This window comes from Taeniopygia guttata, chromosome 32, assembly GCF_048771995.1.
Source record: "Taeniopygia guttata chromosome 32, bTaeGut7.mat, whole genome shotgun sequence".
Classification (NCBI taxonomy): domain Eukaryota; kingdom Metazoa; phylum Chordata; class Aves; order Passeriformes; family Estrildidae; genus Taeniopygia; species Taeniopygia guttata.
Genome location: NC_133057.1, coordinates 1,230,782 through 1,250,622, shown reverse-complemented (window position 1 = coordinate 1,250,622; position 19,841 = coordinate 1,230,782). Strand labels below are relative to the sequence as shown.

Below are 19,841 nucleotides of genomic sequence, written 5' to 3'. Positions count from 1 at the left end.
AGGTATCAGGACCCCCATGAGGACCCCACACAGGTATCAGGACCCCCATGAGGACCCCACACAGGTGCTGGGACCCCCATGAGGACCCCACACAGGTGCTGGGACCCCCATGAGGACCCCACACAGGTGCTGGGACCCCCATGAAAAACCCCACACAGGTGATGGGACCCCCATGAGGACCCCACACAGGTGTTGGGACCCCCAGGAGAACCCCACAAAGGTGCTGGGACCCACATGAGGACCCCACACAGGTATCACGACCCCCATGAGGACCCCACACAGGTATCACGACCCCCATGAGGACCCCACACAGGTGATGGGACCCCCATGAGAACCCCACACAGGTGCTGGGACCCCCCATAAGAACCCCCCACAGGTATCAGGACCCCCATGAGGACCCCACACAGGTGTAGGGACCCCCAGGAGAACCCCACACAGGTGTTGGGACCCCCAGGAGAACCCCACAAAGGCGCTGGGACCCACATGAGGACCCCACACAGGTATCAGGACCCCCATGAGGACCCCACACAGGTGCTGGGACCCCCATGAGGACCCCACACAGGTGTTGGGACCCACATGAGGACCCCACACAGGTGTTGGGACCCCCAGGAGAACCCCACAAAGGCGCTGGGACCCCCATGAGGACCCCACACAGGTGTGGGGACCCCCAGGAGAACCCCACATGGTGCCATAACCCCTCCACAGCTATCAGGACCCCCATGACCCCCCCCAGCACCCCCAGTTCCCCACACCGGGCAGGACCGGGGGATCCCCCAGTGCCCCCCACCCCGGGGTGCCCCCCAGGCCGTACCTTGACCTTCTGCCCCCCCTCATCGTCGGCCTTTTTCCGCCTCTTGGTTTTCTTCTCCTTCTTCTCGCGGTGCTTCCGCCGCCGCTTCCGCGCCGCCCCGCCCGAGTCGCTGCCGCCGCTCTCCGACTTCTCCCGGTACTCCTCGCGGGGGTACTCGTCCCGCTCCGACTCCAGCTCATCCTCGCTCACCTGGGCGCCCCAAAAACACCCCAAAATCACCCCAAAACTGTCAGTGACCTTGAGAGCCCCCCCTGGTCACCCTGAGACCCCTGAACCACGCCAGGACCCCCTGAGCCACTCCCCATACTCCTCACGGGGGTACTCGTCCCGCTCCGACTCCAGCTCATCCTCGCTCACCTGGGCACCCCAAAATCACCCCAAAAACACCCCAAAACTGTCAGTGAATCTGAGAGCCACCCCCGGTCACCCTGAGACCCCTGAACCACGCCAGGACCCCCTGAACCACTCCCCGTACTCCTCACGGGGTACTCGTCCCGCTCCGACTCCAGCTCATCCTCGCTCACCTGGGCGCCCCAAAAACACCCCAAAAACACCCCAAAACCACCCCAAAACTGTCACTGGCACCGAGATCCCCCCTCAGTCCCACCAGGACCCCGTCAGGCACCCTCAGAACCCCATCAGAGATCCCAAAGACCCCCATCAGCCACCCCAAAACCATCACCTGTCCCCAGACCCTGTCACCTGTTCCCAGACCCTGTCACCTGTCCCCTGACCCTGTCACCTGTCCCCTGACCCCACTCATTGTCCCCAGACCCTGTCACCCGTCCCCAGACCCTGTCACCTGTCCCCTGACCCCACTCATTGTCCCCAGACCCTGTCACCTGTCCCCAGACCCTGTCATCTGTCCTTCACCCCACCCATTGTCCCCAGACCCTGTCAACTGTCCCCAGACCCTGTCACCTGTCCCCTGACCCCACCCATTGTCCCCAGACCCTGTCACCTGTCCCCAGACCCTGTCACCTGTCCCTGACCCCACCCACTGTCCCCAGACCCCATCCATTGTCCCCAGACCCTGTCACCCGTCCCCAGACCCTGTCACCTGTCCTTCACCCCACCCATTGTCCCCAGACCCTGTCACCTGTCCCCAGACCCTGTCACCTGTCCTTGACCCCATCCACTGTCCCCAGACCCTGTCACCTGTCCCCAGACCCTGTCACCTGTCCCTGACCCCACTCATTGTCCCCAGACCCTGTCACCTGTCCCCAGACCCTGTCACCTGTCCCTGAGCCCCCCACCCATTGTCCCCAGACCCTGTCACCTGTCCCCAGACCCTGTCACCTGTCCCTGACCCCATCCATTGTCCCCAGACGCTGTCACCTGTCCCCAGACCCTATCACCTGTCCCTGACCCCATCCATTGTCCCCAGACCCTGTCACCTGTCCCTGACCCCACCCATTGTCCCCAGACCCTGTCACCTGTCCCCACCCATTGTCCCCAGACCCTGTCACCTGTCCCCAGACCCTGTCACCTGTCCCTGACCCCATCCATTGTCCCCAGACCCTGTCACCTGTCCCTGACCCTGTCACCTGTCCTTCACCCCACCCATTGTCCGCAGACCCTGTCACCTGTCCCCAGACCCTGTCACCTGTCCCTGACCCCACCCATTGTCCCCAGACCCTGTCATCTGTCCCCAGACCCTGTCACCTGTCCCTGACCCCACCCATTGTCCCCAGACCCTGTCACCTGTCCCCAGACCCTGTCACCTGTCCCCAGACCCTGTTACCTGTCACCTGTCCCCACCCATTGTCCCCAGACCCCATCCATTGTCCCCAGACCCTGTCACCCGTCCCCAGACCCTGTCACCTGTCCCCAGACCCTGTCACCTGTCCCCAGACGCTGTCACCTGTCCCTGAGCCCAGGAGCACCCACCAGTTTTTTCCGTTTCCGGGGTTTTCCGGGTTTGTTTTCCTTCTGTTTCCGGGGGCCCCTTTTCTTCTTCTTCACCCCCAGGGCCCCCTCGAGGCCCCGCAGCAGCTCCTCGTCACCATCTGTGGGGACACGGTGGCATCAGCCGTGGGGACAGGGACAGGACGGGGACAGGGGCAGGACAGGGACAGGGACAGGGGACAGGGGACAGGGACAGGGGACAGCAGCGTCACCATCACAGTGGTCAAACACTGGTGTCACCATAATGGTGACCAACTGATGGCAGAGGGTTCCCCGGCTCTCAGGGGACAGCAGTGACACTGACCAAGCACTGGTGACATCGTGACAGTGACCAAATGATGGCAGAGGGTTCCCCGGCTCTCAAGGGACAGCAGTGTCACCATGACAGTGACTGAACACCGGTGTCACTGTGACAGTGACCAACTGATGGCAGAGCAATCCCCGGCTCTCAGGGGACAGCAGTGACACTGTGACTGTGACCAAACGATGGCAGAGCATTCCCCAGCTCTCAGGGGACACCAGTGTCACCATGACAGTGACTGAAAACCAGAGACACTGTGACAGTGACCAACTAATGGCAGAGCAATCCCCAGCTCTCAGGGGACAGCAGTGTCACTGTGACAGTGACTGAACACCGGTGACACCGTGACAGTGACCAACGGATGGCAGAGCATTCCCCAACCCTCACTTGGGGACAGGAGTGACACTGTGACAGTGACTGATGGATGGCAGAGAATTCCCAAATGGCTCAGCCCAGGGGACAGCAGTGTCACCGTGACAGTGACCAAATGATGGCAGAGGATTCCCCAGCTCTCAGGGGACACCGGTGTCACCATGACAGTGACTGAACACCGGTGTCACTGTGACAGTGACCAACTGATGGCAGAGCAATCCCCAGCTCTCAGGGGACAGCAGTGACACTGTGACTGTGACCAAACGATGGCAGAGGGTTCCCCAGCTCTCAGGGGACACCAGTGTCACCATGACAGTGACTGAAAACCAGAGACACTGTGACAGTGACCAACTAATGGCAGAGCAATCCCCAGCTCTCAGGGGACAGCAGTGTCACCGTGACACTGACCAAGCACTGGTGACACGGTGACAGCACTGGTGACACAGTGACAGTGACCAACTGATGGCAGAGCAATCCCCAGCTCTCAGGGGACAGCAGTGACACTGACCAAGCACTGGTGACACGGTGACAGCACTGGTGACACGGTGACAGTGACCAAACGATGGCAGAGCAATCCCCAGCTCTCAGGGGACAGCAGTGACACCGTGACACTGACCCAGCACTGGTGACACGGTGACAGCACTGGTGACACGGTGACAGCGACCAAGGGATGGCGGAGCATTCCCCAGCTCTCACTTGGGGACAGCAGTGTCACCGTGACACTGACCAAGCGCTGGTGACACGGTGACAGTCACCAAACGATGGCAGAGCAATCCCCAGCTCTCACTTGGGGACAGCAGTGACACTGACCCAGCACTGGTGACACGATGACAGGGATGGCAGAGCAATCCCCAGCTCTCGCTCTGGGGACAGCGGTGTCACCAGCCGCCAGCAGAGGATTCCCCAACCCCTCACACGGGGACACGGGTGTCACGGTGACGGTGACCGAGCGCCAGCAGAGGATTTCCCAAGCCCTTGGCCGAGGGCCACCGGCATCCCCGTGTGACAGGGGCCGCCCGTTGTCCCCGGGGCGGTGACACCGCATCCGTGTCACGGCCCCGGCTGTCCCCGCCGCTCTGGCAGCCGCCCGGGGTGACAGCGAGGTGTCGCACGGAGCGGTGTCACATCTGCCAGCCGCTGGCACGGCCCCCGCGCGGCGCGTGCCTGTCCCCGCGGGTCCCCGCGCTGTCACCCGTAAATCACCGCCGGGCTGTCCCCGGGGGGACACCCGCACGCACGCACGGGGGGGTGACAGCGGGTGCCAGGGTTGGCCAGGGGACAGGAAGCAACACCCGGCGCCGCCGGGGTCACATTCCAGCCTAATCCCTTGGCACCGCCGCCTGCCAGCCCCGGGCGGCCGGGCCGGGCGCCGGGACCACCGGCGGCGCCGAGAGCCCCAAAATCTCCTTTTTCCGCCCGTTTTTTACCATGGCGGCAGCGCCGAGGCCCAGCCCGCCCTGTTCCTCCCCCCCCCCTACACACACACACACACCCCACGCCGCTTCTCGCTTTCCAAATTCCCCTTTTCGCTGGTTTTTCGCCCCAAACCATCACCTGGGGGTGTTGCCGGGGACACGCGGCCGCTGGCGGGGATGGGGCCGAGCCCCTGCGGGCCCGATCCTGCCATTTTTGGGGTGTTTTCCCCCCTTTTCACCCCCCAAATCCAACCCCCCCCGGCCCCATCGGACATGCGCGGGGAGCCGGGGCGCGTTGGCAAAGCATCAACCAGAATTTTCCACACACGTGACGCTCCCACTCCCCGCACCTCGAGAAAAAGGGGAAAAAAGGGAAAAAACACCCAAAAAACCCCACCCGGGGAAGGGGACCCCGCGATCCTAAAGCGAAACCCCCTCCTGAGTGGATGAGGGGAGAGAGAAATGAGGGGAAAATGGTGGAAATTGCAAATGAAACGCTGAAAGGAAGGGGGGGGATAGGTGGAAAAATGGAAAAAATGTAGCAAAAACCACAATAAAAAAAAAAAAAAGAAAAAAAAAAACTAAAAAAAAAGGGGGAGTGATTCCGGCAAAGGGGAGGAAGGAGTTGGAACAAAGAAAGAGGGAGGGGAGCTCCAAAATGGGGGGAAAAGGGAAAAACTGGGGGAGAGGCACAGCGGGGAGTGAGGCGCCGCTTCCCCCACGCTGCAGAAATCCCCGATTTGGCTTTTTTGGGGGGTTTTTTCCCCCCAATTTTCCTGCTGCTCCTGGCGCTGGAGCAGCCGGCCAGGCCTTGGCTCAGAACTTGGTGCCAAGTGTGGAAAATCTCAAGTTTAGGTTTGATTTTTGGGTTTTTTTTAAGGGAAAATTCGGTCGGTTTGGGTGCCCCCCCCCCAGCCCGGCTGCGGAACTGCCGCGGCCTCGCCATTGTTCTCTGCTGGGATGGGCTGAAAACGGCAAAAATCGGGAAAAAAGGAGTGAAAAAAACCCCAAACCAACAAGTTTCTGCTGTGGAGGAGGGGGAGGAGTTGGCTTCCCACTGGGAAAATGGGGAAAAAGTGTTATTTCACCTCAAATCCGGGAAGAGAGGCCAGGCTGCTGCTGATCCGGGGGGGAAAAGGTTAAAAATGGGCAAAACTTCTGCTCGAGGGGGAGAAAGGTTAATAAAAATAGGGATTTTGGGAGTTAGGGCGAGGAAAAGGTGAAAAAAATGGGGATTTGGGATGTTCTGAGAGGGAAAATGATAAAAAATGGGGATTGGGGGTGTTTGGGAGAGGAAAAAGGGTAAAAATGGGGATTTGGGGTGGTTGGGGTGGGGGCAAAGTTTTAAAAAGTGAATTTAGGGCTGGTTTGGGGGTGTCTGTGTGTCCCACATGGGATACCTGAGAAAAATAATTCAGGAATTGGCCAAAAAGTGCAGAAAAAGCCAAAGGAAAGGGTCAGGGAAGCAGCAGAAGGTGATTTACCCATTTCTGAGGGGCCTGGGGGGTGGAAAAAAAGGAGGTTAAAATCAAATTTATTCATTCCTGAGCTTTTCTGCAAAAGAGGGAGCTCTAAAATCAGAGTGTGCCCATTTCTGAGCGTTTTGGAGGGGGTTAAAATCCAAATTTGCCCCATTTTGAGCATTTTTGTGAGCTCTGTCATCCAGATGTACCAATTCTTGAGCACTGTGGGGGAAAACTCCCAAATTTACTCATTTTTGAACAATTCTGGGGAAAAGCAGGAGATTGAATTCCAAAATTATCCATTTCTAAGCTTTTCCAGAAACACAAATTGTTCTAAAAGCTGAATTTACTCATTCTTGGGAGCTCCAAAATCCACATTTACCCATTTCTCAGCATTTGGGGGCAAAAAAAAAGGAGTCTGAAATACAAATTTACCAATTTCTGGGCACTTCAGGGCCAAGGAAAAGGTTCCAAACCCCAGATTTAACCCATTTCTAAGCATTTCTGGGGGAAAAGGGGGAAGTAACCCCCAAATGTACTAATTTCTGAACTTTTTGGGAAAAATAAAGCTTCTAAAATCTGAATTTATCCACTTCTGAGCCTTTTCAAAGCGAGTGGCTTCACTTTAAATCTGATTTTTTAACCAAACTGACCCCTCTGGGCTTTGAGATGCATTTTCCCCTCATCAGTTTGAGGCCAATAAAAAAAAATCAAATTTAATTTGGAAGGGGAAAAAAACCCTCTTAATTTCAGACAAAAATGGTCAATTTTAGTGTCCCACCTGATGTAAAACCACCAGTAAAGGCATTTGGAGCCCCACACTGGGAATGAGGGTGTGAAAAATGGGAATTTTGGTGCTGAATGTTCTTTTTTCCCCATTCACCACCCGCAGGAGGAGTTGTCAGGGATGAAGGCACCAAACCCCCCCCGGGGCTGGAATTTGGGGTGAAGGCTCAGCTGAGTCGCCGACACCGGGAGGTGCTGGTGGGTAAATAAAAGAAATACTGATAAAATACGATAAAATGCAATAAAACAATAAAATCCCATGGAAAACGCTCCCAGCACAGGTCCTGGACAGGACAGAGGTGACACCTGCGGCCATGGGCACCCAAACACCTCAAAATAGGGTGAAATTACCCAATCAGGGTCCTGGAAGGGGAGAAACAGCCCCCAAACACCTCAAAATGGGGTGAAACAACTGGTTTAGGTCCTGGAAGGAGAGAAACAGCCCCCAAACACCTCAAAATGGGGTGAAATAACCCATTCAGGGTCCTGAAATGGGAGAAACAGACCCCAAACACCTCAAAACAGGGTGATTCAGGTCCTGGAAGGGGAAAAACAACCTCCAAACACCTCAATATTGGATAACACAACCCATTCAGGTCTTGGAAGGGGAGAAACAGCACCCAAACACCTCAAAATGGGGTGCAACAGCCAACCTGGGTCCTGTCAGGTACCTACAGCCCCCAACACCCCACAAAACAGCCACTCTGGGTCCTGTCAGATGCACAGCAACACCCATCACCCCACACGATGGGGTCAGCACCCACTTTGGGTCCTGACAGGGACACAACAGGCCCTGTCATCTGCACCGTGGAGTTCAACAACCACTTTGGGTCCTGGCAGGGAACATCCAGCTCCCGCCACCCCACATGATGGGGTCAGAGCCCACTTTGGGTCCTGGCAGGGCACCACCAGCCCTCATCACCCCACATAATGGGGTCAGAGCCCACTTTGGGTCCTGGCAGGGCACCACCAGCCCCTGTCACCACCGTGTCCCCTCAGGCCCGGTGTGCGGCCAGAGATGTCCCCTCACACGGGTGGCCGCACGGTGACACTCGCGGTGACACTCGCGGTTGTTTACAAACACCTCCCTCCCCTCGCAGCCCACCCCCGGTACCGGCGGGAAGCGCTGAGGGGAAATTGGGGCTCAAAGGGCTCAGGGGGTCCCGGTACCGGCGGGAAGCCCTGAGGGGAAAATGGGGCTCAAGGGGGTCCCGGTACCGGCGGGAAGCTCTGAGGGGAAAATGGGGCTCAAGGGGGTCCCGGTACCGGCGGGAAGCGCTGAGGGGAAAATGGGGCTCAAGGGGGTCCCGGTACCGGCGGGAAGCGCTGAGGGGAAATTTGGGCTCAGGGGGTCCCGGTACCGGCGGGAAGCCCTGAGGGGAAAATGGGGTTCAAGGGGGTCCCGGTACCGGCGGGAAGCGCTGAGGGGAAAATGGGGCTCAAGGGGTCCCGGTACCAGCGGGAAGCGCTGAGGGGAAAATGGGGCTCAAGGGGGTCCCGGTACCGGCGGGAAGCTCCGGGAGGAGCTGAGGGGACCGGAGAAGGGGGTCAGGGGGTCTCTGGTACCTGCAGGAAGCGCTGAGGGGACCGGAGAAGGGGCTCGGGGTTCTCGGTAACTACGGGAAGCCCTGAGGGGAAATTGGGGCTCCAGGGGGTCCCGGTACCGGCGTGAAGCTCCGGGAGGAACTGAGGGGACCGGAGAAGGGGCTCGGGGTTCTCGGTAACTACGGGAAGCCCTGAGGGGAAACTGGGGCTCAAGGGGGTCACGGTACCGGCGGGAAGCGCTGAGTGGACCGGAGAAGGGGCTCGGGGGTCTCCGGTACCGGCGGGAAGCGCTGAGGGGACAGTGAGGCTCAGGGAGCCTCGGTAGCTGTGGCGGCCCCGGGAAGCTCTGAGGGAGTGGGGGCAGACCGGGGGTCTCGGGGGTCCCGGTACTTGCGGGAAGCTCCGGGAGGAGCTGAGGGGACAGCGGGGCTCGGTACCTGCGGGAAGATCTGAGGGGACGGGTGAGGATCGGGGGGGTCTCGGTACCTGCGGGCGCCTCCGGGAAGCGCTGAGGGAGCGGGAAGGGGGAGCTCGGGGGGCGGCCCCGGGAAGCGCCGGGCTCGAGTGGCGGTGAGCTCGGGGGGACGCTCGGGGGGTCCCGGTACCCCGGGAAGCGCCGGGCTCCAGTGGCGGTGAGCTCGGGGGGTCCCGATACCCCCGGGAAGCGCTGAGGGGCTCGGGGCTCCCGGTAACTGCGGGAATCTCTGAGGGGTTCGGGGGTCACTCGGGGGTCTCAGCGGAACCTCCGGGAAGCTCTATGGGGATCTGGGGGGAGCTCTGAGGGGATTCGAGGGGTCCCGGCGGTTCCTCCGCCAAGCTCTGAGGGCTCAGGGGGTTCCGGTAACTGCGGGAAGCGCTGAGGGGCTCGGGGTGGTCACTCCGAGAACCTCTGAGGGGTTCGGGGTGGTCACTCGGGGAAGCTCTGAGGGGTCATTCGAGGGGTCCCGGCGGTTCCTCCGCCAAGCTCTGAGGGCTCAGGGGGTTCCGGTAACTGCGGGAAGCTCTGAGGGGCTCGGGGTGGTCACTCGGGGGATTCGGGGTGGTCACTCGGGGAATCTCTGAGGGGCTCGGGGTGGTCACTCAGGGGGCTCGGGATGGTCACTCTGGGAATCTCTGAGGGGCTCAGGGTGGTCACTCCGAGAAGCTCTGAGGGGTTCGGGCTGGTCACTCTGGGGGTCCCGGCGGTACCTCGGGGAAGCTCTGAGGGGTTAGGGGTGGTCACTCGGAGAGCTCGGGGTGGTCACTCTGGGAATCTCTGAGGGGCTCAGGGTGGTCACTCCGAGAAGCTCTGAGGGGCTCGGGGTGGTCACTCTGAGGGCTCAGGGTGGTCACTCGGGGAATCTCTGAGGGGCTTGGGGCGGTCACTCGGGGAGCTCGGGGTGGTCACTCGGGGAATGTCTGAGGGGCTCGGGGTGGTCACTCGGGTAATCTCTGAGGGGCTCGGGGCGGTCACTCAGGGAGCTCGGGGTGGTCACTCTGGGAAGCTCTGAGGGGCTCAGGGTGGTCACTCGGGGAATCTCTGAGGGCTCGGGGTGGTCACTCTGGGAAGCTCTGAGGGGCTCGGGGTGGTCACTCGGGGAATCTCTGAGGGCTCGGGGCGGTCACTCGGGGGTCCCGGCGGTACCTGCGGGCGCCTCCGGCGGTCCGGGCGCGGCGGGCGCGGGGGGCGGCGGCGGCGGCGGCGGGAGCGGGGCCGGGGCCGGCCCGGCGAAGATGTCGGGGGGCCCTCGGTGCCCGGCCAAGAGCGCGGCAGCAGCGGCGGCGGCGGCGGCGGCGGCGTCTTCCTCCTCCTCTTCCTCGTCGTCCTCCTCGTCGTCGTCCTCCTCGTCCCCCTCGGACACCGCCATCTCCTCCTCCTCCTCCTCGTCCTCCCTCAGCGGGGACGCCATGGCCGGGTGAGGGGCGGGGGGCCGGGGGGACCCTCGGCGTGCGCCGCTCCCACCGCCCCAAACCGCCCCCGCCGCCGAGGCCGGGGGGGCTCGGTGTGAGGGGAAAGTGGGGAGGGGGCGGGACGGGGCGACCCCCCCCGGGCCGGGCCCGGCGGGGCCGCGCGGGGGGCGCGGGGGGGGCGGCGGCGATGGGTTGAAAAACGCCCGGATCGGTTAAAATCGCCTCAGGGCGCGGGAGGCGGCGGGCGGCGGGACGGCGCCGGCAGCGAAAATGGCCGCCCCGGGTGTAATTTTAAAATAAACCCCCCCCTTTCAACACACGCACACACACAAAACAAAAAAAAAAAGAATAAGAGAAAAATATATAATAATAAAAAACACACCCCGGGAAAGGGGGGGGAAAGGCGTAAAAAATATGGAGGAGGGAGGGGTTAAAAATGAGGGAAAATGGGGGGGTGGTGCCCCCCCCCCCTTCTTGAGGGGAAAAAAAAAAGCGCAAAATGGCCGAATGAGGGTTTTTTTTTAAAGTTGCCCCACACGCACCTTAGGGGAGGAAAGAGGGTGAAAAAGAGGGGGGAAAAGCCTCAAAAACACACAAAAAAGCGATAAAACCCAACCCGCGAAAGGGGGAGGGGAATTAAGGAGGGAAAAAAATATTGAAATTAATATTTTAGGGGAAAAAAAAAAAAGGAAAGGGAAGCGTTCAGGGAAAAGAATGAAGGAAATAAAGGGGAGAATTGAAAAGGAGTTAAATTGGAGGGGAAAGGAGCGGTGAAATGAAAAAATGGGGTGGAAAAATGGAAGAGGGCAAGAAGGAGAGGCAAAAAGGGGTAAAAATGGACATTAAAATTTAAAATGGGGAAGGAATGGGAAGAAAAGGGACAATCAAGCTTAAAATTGATATGGCAAAGGAGGAGAGTCAAAAATAAACATTAATATTTAAAAAGGGAAGGGAATGGAAAAAAGGTTAAAAATAAACAAAAACCAGAAAGGGCTGAAAAGGGTAAAAATAAACATCAAAAAAAAAAGCGCCAAAAAACCTTAAAAATCAACCGCGCGAGGTAAAAAAAAAAATTAAAAAATTAAAAACAAAACCCACGAAAAATCCTTAAAAACACACACCAAAAAAAAAAAAAATTCAAAAAGCACGAAACCCCTGAAAAATAATAAATCCCAAAGCTCCCCCCACCCCACCCCCCCCAGCCTTCGCCGCTACAGCCCGAGCAGGCGAATAATCCTCATCCTGCTCATTTTAGGGTATTTTTGGTCGCTTTTGGGGCCTCATTAATGATATTTTTTTGCTTTTCCCCCTCCCGAAGATCCCGGCTCGGCGAGGGACAAATATTTGTGTGGCCCCAGCCGGGGGGGACCCGAAGCCGGAGATTTTTCTGCATAAAACAAAGATGGCTGCGGTAAATTATTTCTTTTTTTTTTTTTCTGCTTTTTTTTTTTCCTTCTCTTTCTCCTTATTCTTCCCCCCCCCCCCTCACTCCCATAAAAATATTTCGGGGGGGGATTAATCAGTACTCATGCTCAGTGTGACATCAGCATAAATTGTTAAAGGTTAACTAGTTCCATACTCGTCACGCTTCCCTTTTCATTTTTTAAAGCATTTTTACCCTTCCCCCCCTTTTTTTTTCGCCCATTCCTCCCCCCTCCCTCGGTGATTTTAAACACGCACTAAAAAAAAAAAATAATTAAAAAGCAAATTTTTTTTTTATTTTTTTTGTTCTTTCTCCCTCCCTCCTCGACTTTGAAATACTTGGGAAGGGAGTGGTTTGGTGGGTTGGGTTTGGGGTTGTTGGGTTTTTTTTTTTCTTTTGGGTGTTTTTTTTTCTTTTTTCTTTTTTTGGAGTTTCTTTAAGGCTGCAACGGAGGAAGAACAAAAAAAAAAGGGGGGTTATAAGGATTTTAAAAAAAAAAGGTTGAGGAAGGGGTTGGAAAGATGGAAGTGGGATTAAAAAAGGTTGGGAAAGGGGGGAAAGATTGAAAATGAATAAAAAAGATCTAAAAGGGGGAAAATGGAAAAGGAAAAAGATTAAAAAGGGGGAAAATTGAAAAGGGGAAAAAGGATTGAAAAAGGGGAAAAGATTGGAAAAGGAAAAAAATGAAAGGAATAAAAAATATTGGGAAAGGGAAAAGGATTTTAAAAGATGCAAAAAGAAAAATGTTGAGAAAGGAACAAATGGTTAGAAAAGAGAAAAGGTTGAAAGAAAAAATATTTTTTAAAACATTGCAAAAGGGAAGAAGGTTGGAAAAGGATGGGAAAGGGAAGAAAATTATAAAGGGAAAAAATTGAAAAAGGAAAAAATACTCAAAAAGGGTGAAAGTGGAAAAATATTTAAAAGGATGAAAGTTTTAAAATGTTGAAATTGAGAAAAATATTCAAAAAGGAACAAAAGTTGCTAAAAATATTGAAAAATGGAGAAATATTGAAATGAAAAACATTTAAGAATAAAAAAGGATGGAAAGGGAAAAGCTATTTAAAAAGGAAAAAAGTTTGAAAAAGGGGAAGAATAAAAGAGAAAAAGGATGAAAAGACAGAGAAAATGAAAGAAAATTTAAAATGTAAAAAACTGAAAAAGATTTAAAAATTGAAAAAGGAAAAGAAGGATCAAAAAAGGGGAAAAATACTGAAAGAAAGGGAAAAGTATTAAAGGGGGGAGATAAAATAGAAAAAAAAAGATTCAAAAGAGGAACAAGTACTAAAAACTGGAAAATACTTTAGAAAGGGGGGAAAATATTTTAAAAGTGGGCAAAAATCAAAAAAGAAAAGATTTGGAAAGAGTTAAAGAGATGGAGAAAGATTCCAAAAAGAGAAGAAAGTGTTAAAAAAAAGGGGGGGAAGGGGGAAATTAGGAAAAGGGGAGGAAAAAAAATGGTGGAAAGAGAAAAAATATTGAAAAAAGGGGGAGAAATTGAAAAAGGAGAAAGAAAATATTAAAAAGGGGAGAAAAAAAGGGTTTAAAGTTCCCCCAAATCCTCCCCCCAAAAAAACCCAGAGGTGAAGTGGATGAGTTTGTCCTCAGTGATGGTTTTTAGGGGGTGAAGTTGCCCAAAAGGCTCCAAAATCGCACCAAAATCTCCAGGCTGTGCCTGCCCCTGCCCCACCTCTGGAGTTTGCTGCCTTTTTTTCCTTCCCCTTCCTTTTTGGGGCCTTTTTACCCCAAAAATGATGGGAAATGGGGTTAAAACCACTCCAACTTCGGGGGTTTTACCCTATTTGGGGTGTTTTTTACCCAAAAGCTGCTCCTGGTTGTTGTCAGCCAGCACGAGGAACACCCAAAATCCACCCAAAACCTCGTGTGACACCACAAGAACCCAAAAATCCTCACAAATCTCCCCAAAATCCCCCCAAAACCTCGTGTGACACCCCCAGAACTCCCAAATCTCCCCAAATTCCACCCAAACCCTTGTGTGACCCCACAAGAACCCCAAATCCCCCCAAAAGAACCCCAAATTCTCACAAATTTTCCCCAAATTTTCCCCCAAAACCTTGTGTGACACCCCAAGAACCCCCAAATCCCCCCAAATTCTCCCCAAAACTTCATGTGACACCACAAGAATCCCAAATTCTCACAAATTTCCCCCAAATTCTCCACCCAGAACCTCATGTGACACCACAAGAACCCCAAATTCTGACAAATTCCCCCAAATTCTCCCCCAAAACCTCATGTGACACCCCAAGAACCCCCAAATCCCCCCAAATTCTCCCCAGAAATTCATGTGACACCACAAGAATCCCAAATTCTCACTAATTTCCCCCAAATTCTCCCCCAAAACCTCATCTGATGCCCCAAGAACCCCCAAACCCCCCCAAATTCCACCCAAACTCTCGTGTGACACCACAAGAACCCCAAATTCTCACAAATCCCCCCAAATTTTCCCCCAAAACCTTGTGTGACACCCCAAGAACCCCCATACCCTCCCAAATTCCACCCAAACCCTCGTGTGACACTCCCAGAACCCCAAAATCCTCACAAAATCCACCCAAAACCTCATGTGACACCACAAGAATCCCAAATTCTCACAAATTCCCCCCAAATTCTCCCCCAAAACTCCCGTGTGACACCATGAGAGCCCCAAATGCCCCCAGACCCTCGTGTGACGCCACAAGAACCCCAAATTCTCACAAATTTCCCCCAAATTCTCCACCCAAAACCTCGTGTGATGCCCCCAGAACCCCCAAATCCCCCCAAATTCTCCCCAAAACTTCATGTGACACGACAAGAACCCCAAATTCTCACAAATCCCCCCAAATTCTCCCCAAACCCTCGGGTGCCACCCCCAAATCCCAGAGGTGACGACGTTTTTGGGGCGGTGGTGGCTTTTGTCACCCCGAGCCCTCCCCGGGGCCGTTTTTGGGCCATTTTTGGGCCGTTTTTGGGCCGTTTCGCCCCTTTTTGCCCCTTTTTCCTCCGTCCGGTGGCTCTGCTGCCCCTCGCAGCCCTGAGGTGTCACCGGTGTCACTGTCACACCCCCGGAGGGTGGCACCAGGTCGGGGGGTGACAGTGTCACACACTGCCACCGCTGCGGTGTCCTGGTGGGGATGGGGACAGCGGGGACAGCGGTGACAGCGGTGACAGTGGGGACAGTGGGGACACGTGGGGACAGCGGTGACAAAGGTGACAGCGGTGACAGCGGTGACAAGGGTGACAGCGGTGACAGTGGTGACAAAGGTGACAGTGGGGACATTGGGGACACGTGGGGACAGCGGGAGAGGGACAGGGAGAGGGATGGGGACAGGGACAGGTGACATGGACAGGTGACATTGGCAGCATGTCATGCACAGGTGACAGGGACAGGTGGACACACAAACAGGTGACTTGGACAGACACACGGACAGGTGGTGACACAGACACACAGACAGGTGACACGGACACAGACAGACGGACAGGTGACACGGACAGACAAACACACAGGTGACAGACAGACAGGTGACACGGACACATGGATAGGTGACACGGACACAGACAGACACACGGACAGGTGACACGGACACACAGACAGGTGACATGGACACACAGACAGGTGACATGGACACACAGACAGGTGGCATAGACACACGGATGAGTGACCCGGACACATGGACAGGTGACACGGACACACGGACAGGTGACACGGACACACAGACACACAGGTGACACGGACACACGGACAGGTGACACGGACACACGGACAGGTGACACGGACACACAGACAGGTGACACAGACACACAGACAGGTGACACAGACAGATGTACAGACAGGTGACAGGGACAGGTGACACAGACACACGGACAGGTGACAGGGACAGCTGGTGCCCCCCCATTGTCCCTGAGCGTGTCCCCTCCCCCAAGCTCGGACAAAATCCGATTTATTTGGGGCTCCGAAAAGTCACAATTGTCCCCAAAATCGGGGGGGGACTCACCCGGAAAAGGGGGAACCCCCAAACCGGGGGGGTCCTGGTGACCCCTAATGGGGAGGAAGAGACCCCCAAACCGGGGGGGGAAAGGACCCCCAATGTGGGGGGGGACCCCCAAACCGTGGGGGGGTCCCCCGACCCCTCTGGGGGTGACGTCATCACCCGCGGCCCGCAGGAGGGGCGGGGCTGCTCCTGGGTCAGGGGGGGTCACGGAGGGGTGACCCCCCCAAAAACGGGGACCCCCCCCACCCCCAAATCGCCCCCCAGGCCCCCCTGAGCCCCCCCCGCCCCTCCGGACCCCCCCCCCCCGCACCTCGGGGCCACTCGGGCCGGGCCCGGGGTCGCCACCGAGCCCGCGCCGCCCGTCGCCATGGCAACGCCGCCGGAAGCCGCGGGGCGTGCTGGGAAACGTAGTCCTTAGTTTCTTCCCCGTTAACGCGCGGCGCATGCTGGGAAATGTAGTCCCCGGCTCGGCAGCCGCTACGGGCGGCGCGCGGTGCCCGCCGGGAGTTGTAGTCCGTGGCTCCGCCCCCTGGGCCGCGCCATCATGGCGGATCCGCCGGAGGAGGCGGGGGGCGGCTCGGCCGTGAGTGGGGGTCGGGGGGATTTGGGGTGAATTTGGGAAGATTTGGGGGGTCTGAGGGGTCGGGGGAGAGGCCCGGCCGTGAGTGGGGGGATTTGGGGGGGATTTGGGGGGGTTTGGGGTGAATTTGGGGGTTCTGAGGGACCGGGGGGGGCGGTGCGGGGTCCTGAGGGGAGATTCGGGGGCTCTGAGGGGTGGGGGGGCTCAGTGGGGCTCAGTGGGGTCCCGGGGGGTGTGGGGCGATTTGGGGGTGTTGTGAGGGGGTCTGGGGGTTTATGGGGGGATCTCAGAGGTTTGGGGGGGGCCATAGGGACACGGGGGATGATTTTTGGGGCTGGGGGAGGTTTTGGGGGTCCATAGGTACCCAGGATGGGTTTTTTGGGGCCGGGGGAGGTTTTTGGGGGTCCATAGATACCCCGGGTGGGTTTTTGGGGCCAGGGGATGTTTTTTGGGGTCCATAGGTACCAGGGTGGGTTTTTGGGGGGCGGGGATGTTTTTTGGGGTCCAGAGGTACCCAGGGAAGGTTTTTGGGGGGGTCCATAGGTACCAGGGAAGGTTTTTGGGGCCGGGGGATGTTTTTTGGGGGGGTCCATATGTACCCAGGGAAGGTTTTTTGGGGGAGTCCATAGGTACCAGGGAGGGTTTTTGGGGCCGGGGGAGGTTTTTGGGGTCCAGAGGTACCAGGGTGCGTTTTTGGGGGCCGGGGGATGTTTTTTGGGGTCCATAGATACCCAGGGTGGGTTTTTGGGGTCCATAAGTACCCAGGGTGGGTTTTTGGGGGTCCATAGGTACCAGGGTGTGTTTTTGGGGCCGGGGGAGGTTTGTTGGGGTGCATCAGTACCAGGGTGTGTTTTTGGGGTCGGGGTCCCCGCAGCCCTTCCCAGCCCCCTCCCCGCCGCTCGGGGGTCTCAGGCGCTGCCCCTCCCCCCAGCGGGCCGGGCCGGGGGTCGCGGGGCCCCCCCGGGGGCGGCAGCGGCTGGAGGCGCTGCTGAACCGGAGCCTCCGGATCCGCATGTCCGACGGGCGGACCCTGGTGGGAGCGTTCCTGTGCACCGACCGCCAGAGCAACGTCATCCTGGGCTCGGCGCAGGAGTTCCTCAAGGCCGCAGGTCTGGGGGGTCCTGGGGGGATTTTGGGGGGGATTTGGGGTGTCCTGGGGGGATTTGGGGGGATTATGGGGGTCTGAGGGGGGTGGGAGCGTTCCTGTGCACCGACCGCCAGAGCAGCGTCATCCTGGGCTCGGCACAGGAGTTCCTCAAGGCCGCAGGTTTGGGGGGTCCTGGGGGGTCCTGGGGGGATTTGGGGGGTCCTGGGGGGGGTCTGAGGGAGTTTGGGGGGTCTGAGGGGTTTGGGATCATTCCCAAAGCTCTGACTGTCAGAGCAGCGTCATCCTGGGCTCGGCGCAGGAGTTCCTCAAGGCCGCAGGTCTGGGGGGATTTTGGGGGGGGGTTTGGGGGGGATTTGGGGTGTTCTGGGGGGATTTGGGGGGTCCTGGGGGGGATGATGGGGGGTCCTGGGGGAGTTTGGGGAGTCTGACTGGGGTGGGAGCGTTCCTGTGCACCGACCGCCAGAGCAACGTCATCCTGGGGTCAGCACAGGAGTTCCTCAAGGCTGCAGGTCTGGGGGGGATTTTGGGGGGGATTTGGGGGGTCCTGGGGGTGTTTGGGGGGGATTTGGGGGATTTCTGGGGGGTCCTGGGGGGTCTGACAGGGCAGGGAGGGTTCCTGTGCACCGACCGCCAGAGCAACGTCATCCTGGGCTCGGCGCAGGAGTTCCTCAAGGCTGCAGGTTTGGGGGGGATTTGGGGGGGATTTGGGGTGTCCTGGGGGGATTTGGGGGGTCCTGGGGGGATTTGAGGGGTTTTTTTTGGGTGTTTTGGGGGGTTCTGAGGGAGTTTGGGGGGTCTGAGGGGTTTGGGATCATTCCCAAACTCTGAGTGTCAGAGCATCATCCTGGGGTCAGCACAGGAGTTCCTCAAGGCCGCAGGTCTGGGGGCTCCTGGAGAGATTTGGGGTTTTTTTGGGGTGTTCTGGGGGGGTTTGGGGCGGTTTTTTGGGTGTTCTGGGGGGGGTTTGGGGGGTCCTGGGGTTCTGAGGGGATTGGGATCATTCCCAAGCTCTGATCACCAGAGCAACGTCATCCTGGGCTCGGCACAGGAGTTCCTCAAGGCCGCAGGTTTGGGGGGGATTTTGGGGTGTTTGGGGGGATTTGAGGGTTTTTTTTGGGGTGTTTTGGGGGGTTCTGGGGGCTTTTTGGGTGATCTGGGGGTTCTGAGGGATTTGGGATCATTCCCAAACTCTGAGTGTCAGAGCATCATCCTGGGCTCAGCACAGGAGTTCCTCAAGGCCGCAGGTTTGGGGGGGTTTGGGGTGTTTTAGGGGGTCCTGGGGGGATTTGGGGTTTTTTTTTGGGGGGGTTCTGGGGGCTTTTTGGGGGAGTTTGGGGGTTCTGAGGGGATTGGGATCATTCCCAAGCTCTGACCATCAGAGCATCGTCATCCTGGGCTCGGCGCAGGAGTTCCTCAAGGCCGCAGGTCTGGGGGGGTTTGGGGGGTCCTGGGGGAGATTTGGGGGGTCCTGGGGGTGTTCTGGGGGGGTTATGGGGGTCTGAGGGGTTTGGGATCATTCCCAAGCTCTGAGTGTCAGAGCAGCGTCATCCTGGGGTCAGCACAGGAGTTCCTCAAGGCCGCAGGTTTGGGGGGATTTGGGGTTTTTTGGGGGGTCCTGGGGGGATTTGGGTTTTTTTTTTGGGGGGGTTCTGGGAGCTTGTTTGGGGGGTCTGAGGGGTTTAGGATCATTCCCAAACTCTGAGTGTCAGAGCAGCGTCATCCTGGGGTCAGCGCAGGAGTTCCTCAAGGCCGCAGGTTTGGGGGATTTGGGGTTTTTGGGGTTTTTTGGGGATTTTGGGGTTTTTTGGGTTTTTTTTAGGAGAAGGGTTTGGGTTTTTTGTGGGATTTTTTAGGGTTTTTTGTGGGAATCTTTGGGTGGTTTTGGGCGGATCTTTGGGATTTTTTTGTTATTTTTTAGGAGAAAAGTTTGGATTTTTTTGTGGGGTTTTTAGGTTGTTTTTGTGGGGTTTTTAGGTTGTTTTTGTGGGGTTTTTAGGTTGTTTTTGGGGCTTTTTAGGTTGTTTTTGTGGGGTTTTTAGGTTGTTTTTGGGGGGTTTTTAGGTTGTTTTGGGGGTTCTGAGCCCTTTGTCCCCCTGCAGACGCGTTCCCGGGCAGTGAACCCCGAGTTCTGGGGCTGGCCATGGTCCCCGGGCACCACATCGTGTCCATCGAGGTGGAGCCGCCCTACCCCTGAGGGACCCCCGAGGCACCCCAAAACCCTGACGGACCCAAAAACACCTGAGAGACCCCCTGGAT

General features: G+C 57.1%; 2 protein-coding genes across 4 annotated transcripts in view; one reads left to right on the top strand and one right to left on the bottom strand.

Annotated features, from left to right (window-relative positions):
- Positions 1–11,635, bottom strand: part of CHD3 (chromodomain helicase DNA binding protein 3) — a 66,899-nt gene extending 55,264 nt beyond the window's left edge. The window contains exons 1-3 of one of the 3 annotated variants that reach the window (XM_072920593.1): positions 10,226–11,635; positions 2,702–2,820; positions 812–1,000 (exon numbers count right to left, since the gene is read on the bottom strand). In XM_072920593.1, coding sequence (XP_072776694.1) covers positions 812–1,000; positions 2,702–2,820; positions 10,226–10,490 — 573 coding nt within the window. In that variant the 5' untranslated portion in view covers positions 10,491–11,635. Of the gene's footprint in view, positions 1–811; positions 1,001–2,701; positions 2,821–4,946; positions 5,090–10,225 lie in introns of those variants that run through there. The other 2 variants (XM_072920594.1, XM_072920595.1) reach the window with 2 other exon arrangements.
- A 4,708-nt stretch (positions 11,636–16,343) lies between these two features.
- Positions 16,344–19,787, top strand: NAA38 (N-alpha-acetyltransferase 38, NatC auxiliary subunit). The gene is made up of 3 exons (XM_041712154.2): positions 16,344–16,480; positions 17,409–17,586; positions 19,685–19,787. Exons 1-3 carry the CDS (start codon positions 16,442–16,444, stop codon positions 19,777–19,779), a joined length of 312 nt encoding a protein of 103 aa, XP_041568088.1. The 5' UTR covers positions 16,344–16,441; the 3' UTR covers positions 19,780–19,787.
- Positions 19,788–19,841: the final 54 nt, after the last annotated feature.

What these genes read in the sequence shown, in the direction of transcription:
- NAA38 (XM_041712154.2), top strand. Translation starts at nt 16,442, where the DNA reads ATGGCGGATCCGCCGGAGGAGGCGGGGGGCGGCTCGGCC. An exon ending in AGGCGGGGGGCGGCTCGGCC is followed by an intron (nt 16,481 to 17,408) that starts GTGAGTGGGGGT and finishes CCCTCCCCCCAG; the next exon opens with CGGGCCGGGCCGGGGGTCGC. An exon ending in GGAGTTCCTCAAGGCCGCAG is followed by an intron (nt 17,587 to 19,684) that starts GTCTGGGGGGTC and finishes GTCCCCCTGCAG; the next exon opens with ACGCGTTCCCGGGCAGTGAA.